This window comes from Grus americana, chromosome 6 (genome assembly GCF_028858705.1).
Source record: "Grus americana isolate bGruAme1 chromosome 6, bGruAme1.mat, whole genome shotgun sequence".
In the NCBI taxonomy this organism is placed as follows: Eukaryota; Metazoa; Chordata; class Aves; order Gruiformes; family Gruidae; genus Grus; species Grus americana.
This window is the reverse complement of record NC_072857.1, coordinates 37,590,855-37,606,862: the sequence shown is the minus strand read 5'-3', so window position 1 is coordinate 37,606,862 and position 16,008 is coordinate 37,590,855. Positions and strand designations below refer to the sequence as shown.

The window sequence follows — 16,008 nt, the reverse complement described above, 5'->3', positions numbered from 1 at the left end:
GTAGGCTGTATTTTTATTAAACCACAAGTTTTTAATTAAACTAGATATAATATATAATTGGGATAATCGGTATATATTTTCCAAAGTCACTGACTTCATGCAAATCCTGGTTAAGTTTCAAATTTCAAAAATAAAGTATTGAGTATCAGATTGTGAAAATGTGTCTTGTCCCAACCTACTCGATCCTGTGGTGGATGACAGAAACGTGAGTATATCCATTAATGATCATTGTTTGGCTCCTCTGTGCCTTGCTGCTGACACGGTCAGTGCTCCCAAAGGGTCCCTTTGGTCAGGCCTCCGCCTCCCCTGCTCCTGAGCCTCCCCGTGCGACTGTCCCTTTGGGCTACCTGCGTTGCGATGTCTGTCCTTCTCTCTCATCCTCTTCTTTCATGGCCAGTTCCCATGGCATGTTGCTTCTCAGGAGGTAATTAGGCATTTTGCTTGTGGGCCCAGCAGGTTTCCTCAGTTTTCTTCTCAGTGTTCATTTTCCTGCAACCCTCCTGTTGGGAGCAAACTTTTCTTCTTTCTGCTTTGTCAGGAACAACATAACCTTCAGCATTTCCTGCTTGCCTCCTGAGCTAAGTTTGCACATTGTGTGCTGTTGTTGCTTCCTCCAGACATAAGAAATCTACCCTTTTCTTCCAGGGAATGTCCGTGGTCTTTGCAGCTGGGGGTCCCTTTCTCCTCTAATCGGGAGTTTGAGGTATTTGCTAACCCCAGTGTGAGCATACCGGCAGGTCTGGGCTCTAGGCTGGTTTTCTGTCCTTCCAATCTTTCTGTGGCTCTGTTTCCAGAACCCTGCCAGTTTTCCTGTCCTTTGGACATCTCTAATCTCCCTCCGGTCTCTGCTATAGGCCATTATCAACTGTTGTAACTGTAGGACTTGTATTTGTACCTTCATCCACAATATCTGTTCTTGAGCTCCTTTTTCAGAGAATCTCTACAACCAGGGTTTAGGTGCCTTAGCAGCAGAAAAAGATTGCATTTGGGTAGCAGTACAGAAGGTTATGCTAAACGCAGTCACCAAATCATTATGTCACTCTCATGAAAGGCGCTAGCTTCCTTGCAGTTTTACTAGGTCTGTAGCTGCCTGCTCCATGGAAATGAACCTTTCCTTTCAGAGAGTATCGTGGTCTCAGGTCCCTACCTGGTGTAGTTGCACTCATTTGACACCATATTCTTGGGTTGGAAGGAAGAGAAAAACTTACTCTGTCCCTGCCTTTTCTCACGCTCTTGAGAAATTCTCGTGAAATCTGGTGGTCAGATTTATGTCACCTCCACCACCACCTTTTGGTTTAGTACCACCTCTGCTAGCAGGAAACATGCCTGATCTTCTTTTGTAGTGGGAAGGTCAAATTGCATACACAGGAGAACTCTCCTGCAAGGATATTTAATTAAACCATTTGGAGAATAGCTAATAAGGCAGTAGGGGCACACTGTCCCTTGAGAATCTACTGTTTGTTGCTCTCTCTTCATCCTGGTATCTGTGGGGGGAAAAAAATAGAATTTCATCAGTGATGTGCCTTTAGGGCTTCAAGGAACTTGGTTGGAAGACTCAGTGGATTTCCTGTTTAGATTTCAGATCCCACACAAATTACTTGTCTTACGTACTTTGAGCATATTTTGCTGTAGGGACTTCAAGGTGCCTCTCTGAAGCTCATGGACTAATCAGTCCTTTAGTAGCCCTCCCAGTACATTTGTATTTGGCATGACTAGTTGATCCTGTATGATTCATCCTTTGGCCAGGAAATAACTTGAGTTAACAATAAAGCAGCTTTGCCTCCTGCTGTGGTCCACTGCTTCTGTATTGTCTGTCAGCTGCTGGGTAGAATGAGAGAGGAGAGATGTCAGACAAGAGAAAAATGCTAAAGATCTTGTTTGTCTAAATCATCCTTTGCCGATTCTCCCTCTTTCTTTTGGGATCATGTTAATTGGTTTGGATGTTTTTGAGAGTACTGAGAAAAGGTGGTTGTCTGATCGTAATTCTTCCACTTCCTTGCTTTAGGTTTAAGGCTGAGTTAGATTTGTTACTGAGTAAGCTTGAAAAAAGACATGAAGAAACCAGCAGCATTACCTTTTTGCATTTTCTGCACTCCCACTCTGACACTCTTGAAATTGTTCCTCGTACTGAAGTCAAGGCAGGCTTCAGTAGATCATTCTTGAAGGACAAGAGAGGGCAAAATGTACTTCCTGCTTTTATATAAAGTAAGCTTTTTCTTTCCCTTCCACTGCATAGCAGCCTGCGGTGGTACTGTATAATAGTTTCTTTTCTGCCTACCTTCTGCATGGCTAAATTTAAAACTTTGGGAGTAGTCCTTGTGTCAACCAGCAGTTAGGGATTTCTTCTAATCGATACCTTTTTCTTTTTTCCCTTCTCTCTCTTCTTCATTTAAAGGCTTTCAATGCAACAACCTGTACCCATGCAATAGACTTGCACCCAAAGTTTCCAGAAGTTACAAAAAAAATGTGGGGTCCCAAATTTGTCATGTTCTACAGGAGCCACGCTTCCAAGGACAGGAACTCAGCACTCTGAAAGTCAGGCCTATTTGCCATGCCTTTATTTGAGTACAAACAGCTTACCTTTTTTGGGTGCTTAGTTTTTATTTCTGGATATTTTGCCTTACAAGGACGAACATAACAGCTGGGCAATGCAAAAGTTAATCTACTATCTATGTCTGCTCCATTACTTGCTCTAAAAATACTTATTTTTTGGAAATAGAGCGTTTCAGTTTCCTAGTTTGCATGTATGAATTTGCAGTCTGTTACTGCTTTAAGGCATGGGAGGGTGTGGCATGGGTTTTCCTGTTTTATTTTGTTTTTAATTTGTTTTGTCCAGGTTAAAGTTTCTGGCCAGCCATGGTTGTAAAGTAATGTTCAAGTTTATTTTGTAGTTGTTTTAGTAATGACAAATACTTTGGAATAATTCTGTGTGTAATTAGTTTTGCATAAGTGTTTTCATGGCTTATGAGTCAGTGTTTCCTGTGAAGCCAAAGACTGAAACACAGACTTTGTTGTTTTGAGAACCTTTCAGAAATATTCCTGGTGCTATTCAACATTGATGCACAGAGTCTTGTAGCTTAACTAGATGCGATGGCGGATCCAAATCTTAGTTTGCTTTAAGTCTCTTTCTTTGAGTGAAATCATTAGACATGCCTCACAAACAGACCTTCCTAATAGTCTTTTCTCTCAACATCACTGCCAGATCCATCCATTGAGGAATGACAGTTCTTTTGTCCTTTTTCAAGCTAACCTTAGTGGGGAGGGGGAAAAAAATCAAATTTCTCCAGTTATAGCAACTTTAAATTAACATAAAGTAGGTGGAGGAAATACATAAAGTGTTACAAAGCTGGAGAAGGGCAGAGGTTGTACTGAACCAAGTAGAGACCTTTTACTCTGATGTAATGTGATTTTATCCATAGAACAAAGAATAATTTTTAAATAAGAAAATGTATTACTCATTAGTCTTCAATGGAATAGGATAAAACTAATTTTAAATAAACAAGTACTTAAATCTGCTATCATCAGCTATGGAAAAGGAACAGTAAAGCTTATTTCTGTATTCAAAACTCTTCGCTTGGAGAGGAATGTGGACTTTGATTTTTGAAAGGAAGCTTGTTAAAAATGAAGTTTCTTCCCAGCATGAAAAGTTTTGGCAATTTGCTAAGAAAAGTATTTTCAAAGTCTAAGTTTTTCTTTCAAAATTGTCTTTTGTTTCCACTTCAAAGGAAATCTGAGCACACAGAAAAATCCTGAATTTTCCCTGAGGGAATAGCACTTTTGTAGTTCATAAAATTCTCGCTTTCACGCTATACATCATTGACCTTGGAAAGCCAGAATCTGAACTGAGATGCAGCCCCGTACCAATGCCATCCAAGTGACAGAGCTGGTGAATTCCAGAGAGAGGAGACAACCCATTAAGTTGGCTTGCATGAAAGGAAACGAGCAGCTAAGAGTGGTTTGTGTTTAACATAAATAAATAAAAGCAATGAGGAGTCTTCAGAAGGTAGTCATGAGATGGGCAAACAAAGCAGGCCTGTTTGTCTGAAGGTTCCTGTTGGGTGATGGGCTGAGGAGGAACCGGGCAGCTACAGTTTGAGCAAGCAGGTTGTGTGGCTGTTTCAGATCACACTGAAGTCTTCGGGATCCCTCGCGTTGGCCCAGTTAAATTGTATTGTATGACCAGCTGCCTAGGTTGGAAATGTGCTCTCTGGCAAGCTGAGCACCACTACCAGGTATGCTTACAGCAGCATAAATGCATTGTAATACTTTGCATTTGTACCCACAACGGTCAGGAACTGCCTCAGCGCTGCGGGACTTAAGACAAGGAATGGCTTCTGCAGAAAACCTCAGGGCCGTTGGTTGTCTGGAGTGGAGTACTTCCAGCTGACAATGTAACCTACGTCACGTGGCTCTGTCTGGCACTGCAGGCAGGATGCTGCATTTAGTTCTGTATTTTATCACATTCAATTGGAAGATAAATGGTGTTATTTGTATGACACCACTGAGGATTTTGCTTTATAGAAAAAAATCAATTTATTTTCCATGACCCCCCGATTATTAGTATAATAAGGACTGATCTGGCAGTGCAGCTTCACAGCTTCCATGACCAGGAATTGTTCTTTGCTAAAATTTCTCTGCTTTTGAGTTGGGAGTGGCTGGCAAAAAATCCATGACTGCAGCACTTGTATGCTCTTGCCAACTGTAGGTTTTTAGGTGAACTTTGAAGAGGTTGAATAGTTTGGAGCACTTTGAAATAACTCTGAGCTGTGCTGGAGGGGTCCAGCCAAGAGCTCGTGTCGTCCCCCGTCTGGGGAGCGAGGGGGAAGGGAGGCAAAAGTGCTTCTCACCCAGCCGTGCCTCAGGGCAAAATTCCTGGATGGAAAAATGAAGATGGCTGTTTGAAAGTGGTCAGATGTGATAGCTACAGCTGAGGAGTTTTACCTAAAAAGCTGCCTCTTGTTTGACTGCACGCAGTTCAAATACTCGGATCAGGGCTGTTTTAAAGCTGTACCAGAGTCATGCAAATCATTTCCTAAGAAATAGTCTCTCCAAAGCAGAAACCATTTTCTGCTTGGTTTCGTAGCAGGAATGCAGCACCTCAGGTTTGCTGAGTTCCTCTCAATGCAAAGCTATTGCAGTCCTTGGTGATCTCAGACCTATTTCTCCCTGCTGAAAGAGCACCTGGCAAATCCTGCTGCCTCCCAGCCTCCTAAAGCAGTCTCTGGAAACTCCTGGAATTTTTGTTTGTCTTTATTATGTGCTTTTAATACTGGCTTGATTTACAAATGAATACTTGTCCTCTTAATTTTCTGCCTCTCACCATAGAGAAAAATGTGTTAGTTTCATGGGGGTATAATTTCTATATCCATTCACATCAACCACAGACGTGAAGAAATAAAGTGAAAGTGACAGCATCCCACGTAGCAGAGCTTAGTGAGAGTGTAAGCTGAACGCGTGTATTTTGATGTGCCTTGAATACTGCAAGCATGCATTGTGTTGTCTCCTCTTGTTTGGTGAACAGACCTTCGCAGAATTATATATAATATTGGCTGCCTTTGTTTCTAGTGATGGTCATAATTATGGCAGCTGTTATGTCTATATTTCATTACAGATAGAAGATCTGTCAGATGAAGTTTTTTCCTTACGTCACACAAAGTATGAAAAAAGAGAGCGAGCAAGGTGGTCGTTGTGGGAGCAGAGCCGCTGGCCCAGAAGGAATAGCAGGCAGGTGTATTGACTTTGATAAGAGCGTTCCTATCGAACCACTGGTGTCGGCTGTTGGTGCAGCAGTTTCAGAAATGCTGTCACAGAGAACTTTGAAAATGAGGGCACTCCTCGTTAATTAACTCGTCAGGGACAGTACCAGGTATGTTTGGTTTTGTGGCTGGAAAGGGAAGGCCGTGCAGTTCTGAAGCACGCATACTTAGAGAAATTTGGCATGTTAGTGATCCGGTATTAGTGAATAAAAATCTTATTCCCATACTGAACACAGTGTGCCACTCCCAGTTACTGTGACTTTAGCCATCAAGTGTAATGTGGACCTTTTCTTCACTCACCTGCCTTAGCTGAAAGTCCACTGCATTCAGAGATGTGTTACTGAAGAGTCCTGGGCTGTGCCAAGGATCTTACGCTTAAACAAGTGTGTGAAAAAGTTTAATTATCACAGGCTTGCTATCTGGCGCAAAACTCATCAGAACTAAATCTAACCCCTAAAAGTCTTGCAAAAAGTAGTGCATATAAGAGCAAACATCATAAAGCTCTATCTGCAATTTGGTTCTGGGAAAACAATAAATCATAAAATCAGTTCAGAATCTGCCAGGACAAAAAGCATCCTATAAATGCAGGGATAACTTTTTCTGCAGTTTATCATATGCTTGTGTCCTTGGCTGAAAGTGAACCGTGCCACTAGAATATATATACAAAGATAGCTTTTTTTAACACAGGGTAAAATTAGAGCTAACTCATATTAAGGAATTACATTTTAAGCCATTTTGAACATAAAAAAACTTTAGAAAGTGTATACAAAAATACAAATTCTATATGTACCTTTAATTTTGAAACTCTGTGAACTCCGTTGTGACATCTTAGTGCTATCTGAATTTAGAAGTAAAGCTGCCATTGACACAAGCAAGGTGAGACTTCCACCTAGCATTTAAGATGCATGCCAGTATTTTATATCTAGTTCAAATTTGCATTAAAGGCGAGGTCAAAAGTTTTAATCTTACTAAATTATTTTGATTGCTTTGGAGATGACTCCAGCACAGAGGTGGGAAGGGGGAGCCCAAGGACGTGCTGTTTCTTCTCTCGTTACATTGGCACAGCCTGCTGACAGTGCAGTGTGGACTCCACAGGCTCCTGCGAATGATGCTGTGTTCCCCTGAGTGGGAACAGCCCACGGCTCACTGACTTCTGGCCAAAATTATCGTTCTGGTGAGCGCCTGGAGCAAGGAGTGGGACCGGCCACCAGCTGTTCTGCAGCCAGAGTGTTCCTGTTCCAGCCCTGTTTTGTCCAGTCAGCTCCTCCACAAAGCACTCTTTGCTTTGGCTTGTGACAACGAGGTTGTCAAGAACCATGTGTGTTTTCATCTGCTCTTTTGATTTAATAAGTACAACGTAGGTAGCACATATGGAGAAACTGAATGCTTTGAAAATTTAAACTTTTCCTGGTGATGTGAAAGGGCAGAGGGTAGCTCTTAAGACTCTCGTCTCTTATCTTGCACTAGATCTTACAGCAAAAATGCTGACGGACGACACGGCCAAGATTCGGTGCAGAAAGACCATCACAGCAGCTCCTGCACCTCGCTGCATTGTGCTGCTGAACCTGTTCCCGATGTGACTTCGGAAGCCCACAGCTCGCTCTGTTCAGGGATTGCACAGCTCTGCAGGGAGAGCCAGGAAGCCAAGGTGGGTGCTTCCAATACCTTCTGGGTCTGGTCAGGTCTTTGGTGACTGCTCTAACCTAAAACAAAGAACCTGGACATATCCTCCCGTCTCACTGATCAGAATCTCAGGCTGTCACCCTAGTTTATGTAGACTGAATGTAGGGCTCCTGTTTAGAACCAGATTGCCGTACTTTATGAATTAAGCCCAAGATTTGTCAACAGGTAAAAATGTCATTGCTCAGCACGCAAGGCACGTGTGGTAGAGGCGAGTACGGCAGGCCTGGGTGCAGGGGTGATGGATCTTTTCTCAGGGATGTGGGGCTGACCGTGATGGGGTCAGGTATCCTGACGGTCTGGCACCATGGAAAAGAGCTTCCCTCTTCCTGTACTGTGCCTGTTCAATTGTAGCTCTGTTAATTGTTCAAAACCATATGAAGCCGGCTTACATTGACAGCTGGTGCCTAGCAGTGTCCTATTCTTTATCTGAAGAGCCCTGCAAACATTGTAAAGAAAGACACTCATTTGTTACTTGATAGCAGATCATTCTGCACATAGCTAATCAGTTCAGACTAAACTGAAATCCCTTTTTCCCCTCTTTTCTCTTTTTCCACCCTCACTCCTACCCTTCTGATTCCTTTTAGTCTGGGCTGTGGGAACTTCGAGTTTTTCCACTAAAAGATGAAGAGGTAGAAGCTTTACTGTGCCAAGATCAAATAACAAATCAGACTGAAATGTCAAGTGCAGCTTTTCCCAGCGACTCTCACTGTACTTCATGTGCACCCGTTGGTCTGCCAGACAATGGCCAGCCACCAAGAAAACAATCTACCAAAGAGTCAGAAGACTGTGAAAATGTTTGCCTGGGAATCAACAATACAAGAAAACAAAGGTGACAGGGAAATGTGGTTCATTAAGAAAGCCAATTAAGGTGGAGAAAAGTGTAAGGTAAAATCTCTCTTGTTCACACAGCATATGACAGCACAATTCAAAACCTGTGCAGTAGCTGCATATAATGTATTTTCTTTCTTGCTTTGTAACAGGCAGGATAAATCCCAAAGACAACACTTTCTTCTTCCTGAACCCCAAGAGAAAGTAATTATTTCAAGCTGGAAGTCTAATATTCCCAGTGTCGGGAGTGGGCGCACATAAATTGCTGGCACCATTCACTTTCTGTTGTCATATTGCCACATTTGTTAATAATCATCCTTTTCTGTTTTGTCTTCAAATGCATTTCTGGTTCTAGTGGATTGTGGTGCAGCAGAATATGCTGTCTAACTTAACCAACAACTTCAACTGAACACCGAAAAACTACTTGAAAAATAGTGGGGAGAAGTGATAGTCTCAGATTATCTTCCTGTGTGGCATGACCATGGGGCAGAAATCTGCCTCTCTTAAATGCACGTGTGTAACCCATGCGTAAGATAAGGGGCAGTGAGAACCAGCAGTTTCCAAAGCAGACGTTCTGGAAGCCTTGCATCTAGCTTAAAATCTGTATTCAGCTCTCAGTAGTGCCAGGGCATGTTTCATATAGATGTCCTCAAGCAGTAAGATAGAAATAGACCACTGCATTTCAATAGTCGATGTATCTGCTACTCAGAAAGTAGGGTTTCTGCTTCAGTCGTGTGGGTATAGAGGAACGGAAGGAAAGAGGAGTCGAGTCAAATCAGTGACGCAGCTCTTTGAATACTGTTTTGGGTCATCTTACTTCCTCAGTCCTTCAGTAGCTAATGAGGCTCATAATATTTTGCTTTAATATGTTAAAGACAAAGTCTTGTTCAGATTTCTGTACAGTGCCTTGTAAGAGTCTCGTAAGTATGCCAACATTTGGTGACTAGCTGAAAAGGAAAAGATGATTGATGTCTAGAAGACCAATAAAGAAAAAAGCCCCAAAGCTTTCCATTGTGATTCCAGATAGATTTTTAATTTCCCAGAGTTCACAGTGAGGAAACAAAAGCAAGTTGTTTAAACTTGCAGCTAAATAGCATAGTTTGGAATGTATTTGCAATCTCAAGAGGTATTAACAAAGCTGAAACATTGAATGTAGGTATAATCCATCAACAGGAAGTTTTTCTGTGTAGGACAGTTGAAGGCAGTTTTATAGGAGTCTCTGTTTTTGTGCAAAATTTTCTTCCACATGTAATATCTGGAATGGCACTGGACAGATGACCCAGTTTTAGTGTCAATTTTTTTTTTTTTTTTTTGTCAAAATGACAGGAAATATACACTGGGCATCTGAAAACAATTCAGTAAAGTTTCAACACTACAACCTATTGCTACATTGTAGTTTATTGCACATTCTGATTATTTTTTTAAACACTTTTTTAACACTGGTTTGTCTTAAACTTGAATCTTGCCTCAATGTCTGATACAATAATCTTTGATGCAAGGTTGGTTTTTTAATTAAAAGTTATTTCTATATATGTTGTATATAGTCTGAATTTGATGGCCTTTTAGAAGCGAAGAAGTAGCAGCAATGCTTCCTCCTGGCACAGAGACCTGCTTGGCCAAAGAATGGCTTTGCGAACACCGCAGTGACGCTCGCCCTACGCTTTGCTGTTGTACTGGAGTTGCGCTGGTGCTGTGAGGCAAAGGTCTCCCCGGCATCTCAATACAGAGGTGGATTTTTCCATCTCTCTTGTCCTGCATGCGCATCTGCTGCTGGGAAGAGGTTTCTGAAAGTTACATGTCTCAAATGCTTTGCAGGTCTTTTCCCTACCCGTATCTGTTCATTAAGACGTCTGATCTGACCAGCTGTCACCCAGCTTTGTTCTAAGGTCAGGGCTTCCTGCTCGCTCTGATCCCTGAGGCGGTGTGAGGAGTTTCTGCAATTTCAGAGATGGGACAGACCAAGTAAACCAGCCGGCTAGCCGCCTTGCATGTCCTGAAGGTACCATCAGGAAATGGAAATGCAATCCAGCGTTTACGGGAAGGAGCGGAGAGTTTTTCCGGATTGCAGGGTTGGGGGTAAGGGTCTTAAAATGAGGCCAAAAAAACCCTCTGTGAAAGGAGCTGGATTAACCAAGTTGGGTCAGCCTGGTCGACTGTAAAGCTGTTCCGTCCCCGGCTGTGGTGTGCTGTTGAACCATTGTGTTACTTTTGGGTCAGTCCCTGGTGGGCTGGCCTAAAGCAGTTGCTTGTTACCTTGCCAGCTGCAGGGGCTGCACAAGCGGTTACTGATAGGAGCAAGGGTAAGCACATTTTCTTTGTCCCCTCTTTAGATGTTCTTGTCAGCCATTGTGGGAACCAGCTAGTGCCTCACAAGGCAATAAAAAGGCTCGGCAAAGAAAGGCCAGGCAGCCAGAAGACTTAAAAAAAAAAAAAAAAAATCCCTGGAGAAACTATAAAAATGTCTATTTGGTCATTACCCCACCCGTGTCAGAAGTCTTTTCTCTAACAGCTGCCTCTCAGCTGGCTCGACCTTGTGGCAGCAAACTGCAGCTGCCTCCACAAAGAGCTGCTTGACTGACTGCATGGCCAGAGAACTGTGCCACAGCGTTTCTTCCTCCCCACTCACCTGCCACTAGTGTTAGTGGTGTGCAGGTTTCTGCCATCAGCTGAGCGGCGCCCTGCGGCAAGCAAAGGCCAGTGGGTGACCAAGACCAGGCTGCATTTGCTTTTCTCACGTCGCCTGCCTACCTCCAGCAGCCCTTCATCCTGGTAGGGGCAGCTCTGAGCAGAGGGGGAACGCTGCGTGCGCATGTCAAGCAAGATGCCCTTCAGGAAGCCCCAGGCTGCTCCTCACCCACAGCACTGCTAACCATTTGCCACCTTTCTGCAGCAGAGCAGGCACTGTGCCCTGCCTTCTCTGTCTCTACTCTCTGCGTCTGCTCCAGCCAGTGAGGCACCCGATTTTTCAGCAGCCCCATTTCACTAGTGGGACAAGGTTAGAAAACTTAATTAACTGAACTAGGTCACAGGACCAGACCCCTCCTTTCATCTTCTCTCCCTGTGCTGCATGCAGCTGCAGTTAGCACCAGTACTCTAGTTCATTGCCTGCAGCCCTTTTCCCTGCAGAGCTGGACTCTCGCCTCCAGACAGTTCAGTTTTGCATGAGTGCTGGTGGTGGGAGGAAGCCGCTGGTGGTAGGGGCAGGCTGAAAGCACAGAGCCAGGCTCATGCTTGAAGCCATAAAATGTGCACAAAAACCCTGCTTGTTTTCCTTCCTCTTCAAAGTTTTAAACAACAGGGGAGAAAAAAACTGTTTGTCTTTTGGCTGTTAAGCTATAAAAGCAGCTGTCAGCACTGCTTCTAATATTGTGGCTGAAGGTATGACAAAGGCTGACTGTGAAATACCAACTTAAACATAATGCAACAAGCCCCCCCTGCCCCCATGGAACTGGAGTGTTGCAGTTTCACAAAGAAAGCCATTTCCCTTGCGCTTTGTTTATCATTTTCAATTGAGACATTTTTTTTAAGGCCACTTATGTTCTGCTCCCTGCTGCTATGAGGGTATAAACAGTTCATCTCTGCATCCAGGACCTTAATGGAATGTAAGTACAAATACAAACTTCTAAGCCCTATTAAAATTAAGCTTTGTGTGTGTCTACTGCAGTTTTTTTTTTTTTTATCTTGCTCAGGGACATGCGCTGTACCACCCTGTGGAGCACATGTCTGAGCCCAGCCTTACTCAGCTGTATCCGTTCCTTTTATCCTGTTTTCCAGTGCAGACAGAGCCTTTGCTCTGTCAGATCACCCTGGATCGCTCTAGACCATGTGACGACATATCACCAGACCGTCCTCTCCCGTGTTGCTGAAACTTTGCTTTATCAGAGTATTGCAACACCTAACGGTCCTGGGGGTTACTTGGCCTCACGGATACCATGCAGGCAGCAATTTTGGTTTTCGTGTCAGTGGTTGATTCAAGTCCTGTGGCTGTGGTGCATCCACTGTGGGGTTATGTTACCTAGTACAGGCCTAAACAGAGCCTAACAGATACTGTTAATGTACAGACACAAAAAAACCCGCACAAGTCTTAAGCATTAAAAGACCAAGTATCATTACTGTTACTTCCATGGATGTTACTTCCTCTTTAACCTTAGATGTTTTAAAAAGCTGCTGCATAAACCCACCTGGGTGGGATTTAGACAGAGTGAAGTAATTGAGTAATTTTACTGTGTGTGTAATTTCTCTCTCCCACAACACTGCTGACCCGACAGTCAATGGAAGTGCAAACTACCAGATTTAAAATGACAAAGTGACTACAACCTGTGAAAGAAAAGAGACTCTGTGGTTCCATGCTCACAACCAAGTGTGGTACCTTCAATTAACTGGCATGACTTTGGGACTTTTTTTTTTTTTTTCCTAAAATTAATTACTAAAAAACCACAAATGGTTGGAATCCCCTTTCAGACCAGCTTGAGGTCAACTGCAGGAAGCAAGGACACTAGAGCTGTTCTCCTCCTGCTTTCAATAGCATGAAAAGCCACATTTCCAAATCCTGTATGTCACTATCTTCATCATTTACTCAGGCATATGCACAAACTAAGGATTAGGCTGTGGGTCGAGTAAAGGTGGTTGGGTTTTTTTAAACTATCTGTAGGGTTTCAAAGCAGCATTCTTCCATGGAATCCCATCACTTCCAGGAATTTCAGACACAACTGTCTTAACTGGCTTTTTGAAAGGTAAATGAGAAGATATTTCACAGTTTGTGACCTGGTAAAGATGTTGCACGGATGACTTTGATACTTGACTTACATATGTCAAGTATTTCTATGCAGTAAAAGCAAAAGATACAAACGTTTCTATCATCCGTGGGATTTTTTAGCTCTCTTAAATTGCATTTTCCCCAAACTTACTACCAAAACCACTTATTTTTTACAGTCATCTTAAAGGAGACTTACCACATCAAGGGAAGGGTGTTTAATGCAGACACTGGAAAAGTTTTGTAGGAATGCACAGATCAAATGATAAAATACAGACAGCAGAAGGCAGTTTGATTAGAGTCTTCCACGAGAGAGATTGCATGGGGTGATGCTACACTCTTCTAGCAAGCAAAAACTGACTGAAGTTTGGTTCAATCCAGTCAGTGTTAAGAGGTTGTGCTATAAAATTAGCCTCCACAGAATCAAGAGACAGGTTCAAACCACTGCGTTTCCAACCCTGAAAGACAGCCAGAATGTTTTTCACTGGTGCTTGCTTCATTGCAGCGAAGGAATGATTCCTCTGTTCAGCAGCAACAAGTTCCCGTAATTAAACGTTCATCCAGCCCTCCCTTACGCATGAGAAACAAGGGTTCTCCTGCATGCACAGAGCCTTCTTGAACACTGCTTGGGTAGGTCTCATCGATCCAGACAGCGCTTTTGAGCTGCTTCTGAACACACATTCCTTAGCAGATTGATCACAGATCTCGGATCTGCGCTCTTCATAATAGCACTGCCAGATACAATCATATTTGCACCTGCCTGAAAGACATTAAACATCCGCTCAATAACATGGCACAGATCCACTGCTTCAAGAGTTTTCTCGCTGTAAAACACGTAAGGAGGTGGTGAATTCTAGGCTGGTGGGCAAACAAGCACTATTTGTGGGACACAGGTAACATTCCTCTAACTGCAACCACAAATCAATTCAGAAAAGACAGCTCTTCCCCAAATACGTAATTTCTCCATCATTGCTCCTGTCTACCCGAACATACAAGAAACAAACAACTTCTCTAGCTTAGGAGAGGCTTCAGTAACCGCAATTAAAAAAGGCACAAGATTAGACTTCAAGTAGATTTTGTTATTAAGGGTGCTTTGCGCTTCCTGCTGAAAACTAATGGTCAAAATGCAAGTCCTCCTAAGCTTTCTTTTCCAAGGGACAACGAAGTCTCTTAGCACAGTGACAGACTGCTGCTCCAGCCTCTTACCTCTGCACACTTATGGATGGTGTCAGGCCCAACTCCTCCATCCACTTCAATGTCCAACGAGGGAAACTGTGTCCGCAGCCACTGAACCTGAGAAACAGTATAAGAAGGTTGGCAGCAAGATCCACGCTCAGTTGCTGCAGTTACGTACAGCTTCCTACACACCCAGACAAGGTTTAGCCACTTTACCACACTCCGTACTGTTCATTAGCTTTAAGCTCAATAAATAAGGAAAGAGAAACTTGTTTTACCTTTGGCATCATGTCTTCCATAAATTTCTGCCCTCCAAACCCAGGTTCTACTGTCATCACCAAAGCCATGTCTATCTGATTAGCCCAAGGTGCCAAATGTTCAACTGTAGTGCCAGGCTTGATGGCCAGGCCAACCTGCAGGAGAGGCAAGACAAACCCAGCGCACCTTAGGATGGCACAAACACAGCGAGACTGGCTTAAGCTGGGTACAGCCTCTTAGGAAACTATGTGCCTGTATACATGCAGTAAGAACAGACAGCTTTAAAGAAAGATTCCTGATCTTCTTCAGCTAAAATTAAAAACTGACTTTGTGCACAGTGTTAGGGCTGCACGTGCCACTTTCTGAGCACCCGAAACTGCAACGATGGGTTTTCATTGCCAGAAATATGGCTGTTAAGCTGAGTGCAATGCGCTGCTGCAGTCCTATGCTCCCCTCACCTTCATCCCGTTCTCCCGAATGTCTTTTATCAACGCCCCTGGATTGTCTGTAGCTTCTAGATGAAAGGTGTATTGGTTTGCACCAGCAACAGCCATTGGTTTCACCCACTGCTCTGGCCTGGCAACCATCATGTGCATATCTGGAAGAGGGGAGCAGAGCAAACAGCCGTAAGCAAGCGAGGCAGTGCCCGGGGCTGCAGCACCGGCCGGCCCCTGCCATGCGCCCGCTGCCAGACGGGCAGGGCTCGGCCGGAGCCGCTCCCGCCGTGCCCCCAAACCGCGACCCGTGTCCCGCCCGGCCGGGCCAGGCCAGGCCGGGCCGGGCCGTGCCCGGGCTGCTCCCCCCCCCAGCCCCTTACCGAAGAAGGGCTCCTGGCCCAGCTGCTTGCGCAGACTCTCCACGACGGGGTGGCCGAAGGTGATGTTCGGGACGAAGTGTCTTGGGGCCCAAGAGAGAGACCCGCCCGCAGGTTACACCCGGCCGGGCGGGGCAGGCCGCCCGCCCGCACCCTCGGGGCGGCCGCCCCCCCCCCGCGCCCCCGGCCCGGCCCCGCCCGCCCCCGGCCGTTACCCGTCCATTACATCCAGGTGGAGGTAGTCGGCGCCGCAGTCCAGCATGCGGCTGCACTCGGCGCCCAGCGCCGCCAGGTCGCTGTTGAGGATGGACGGCCCGATCCGGCACCCCGACGCCATCTCTGCCGACCGACGCCCCGCGCATGCGCCGCCGCGCGGCTTGCCGGGACGGACGGACGGACGGGCGCGCGCCACCGCCCCGCCCCGCGGCCCCCTCCGCCATTTTCGGCGGCAGGCGGGGACGAGGGGGCTGCTGGGGACCGGGGGGCTGCTGCAGGGCTGCCGCCCTTCCTGGCCGCGCCGCAGGAACCGCGCGGTGCCGACGCGGAAGAGATAAGGCGGCTGGAGGCTTGTCCGGCCTTCCCGCCACCGCGGGGCCGGGGGCGCTGGGGCTCCCTAACAGCCTCAGGGGTCGCACAGAGGCCCTGCCCGGCCGCCTTCCCCCCCCCCCCCCCCCGCCACGGCTCGTTCCCCACGCAGGGGGGGCCCACGGCCCCACAGCACACACACCTCCCAGCCGGGG

At 45.3% G+C, this 16,008-nt stretch overlaps 2 protein-coding genes across 20 annotated transcripts in view; one reads left to right on the top strand and one right to left on the bottom strand.

Annotated features, from left to right (window-relative positions):
• The window catches only part of KANSL1L (KAT8 regulatory NSL complex subunit 1 like), a 67,446-nt gene extending 57,649 nt beyond the window's left edge, over positions 1-9,797 (top strand). For 7 of the 15 annotated variants that reach the window (XM_054830954.1, XM_054830959.1, XM_054830953.1 and 4 more), the window contains 3 exons: positions 5,612-5,724; positions 7,224-7,404; positions 8,024-9,797. In XM_054830954.1, the coding sequence (XP_054686929.1) occupies positions 5,612-5,724; positions 7,224-7,404; positions 8,024-8,272 (543 nt within the window). In that variant the 3' untranslated portion in view covers positions 8,273-9,797. Of the gene's footprint in view, positions 1-645; positions 691-5,611; positions 7,114-7,223; positions 7,405-8,023 lie in introns of those variants that run through there. The other 8 variants (XR_008577799.1, XR_008577798.1, XR_008577803.1 and 5 more) reach the window with 7 other exon arrangements.
• RPE (ribulose-5-phosphate-3-epimerase) lies at positions 11-15,643 on the bottom strand. 5 transcript variants are annotated; one of them, XR_008577805.1, is made up of 6 exons: positions 15,495-15,640; positions 14,913-15,052; positions 14,475-14,609; positions 14,227-14,313; positions 1,612-1,821; positions 11-1,484 (listed from the first exon to the last, which is right to left on the bottom strand). XR_008577805.1 is itself a non-coding variant. In XM_054830963.1 (6 exons), exons 1-6 carry the CDS (start codon positions 15,603-15,605, stop codon positions 13,658-13,660), a joined length of 687 nt encoding a protein of 228 aa, XP_054686938.1. In that variant the 5' UTR covers positions 15,606-15,643; the 3' UTR covers positions 9,279-13,657. The 5 variants fall into 5 exon arrangements, 4 of the variants coding, with proteins under 4 accessions (XP_054686939.1, XP_054686938.1, XP_054686940.1 ...); XM_054830963.1 differs by lacking the exons at positions 11-1,484; positions 1,612-1,821 and adding exons at positions 9,279-13,780; positions 15,272-15,351 and having other exon boundaries at positions 15,484-15,643; XM_054830965.1 differs by lacking the exons at positions 11-1,484; positions 1,612-1,821 and adding exons at positions 13,224-13,780; positions 15,272-15,351 and having other exon boundaries at positions 15,495-15,643.
• Between the last annotated feature and the right edge of the window lie 365 nt (positions 15,644-16,008).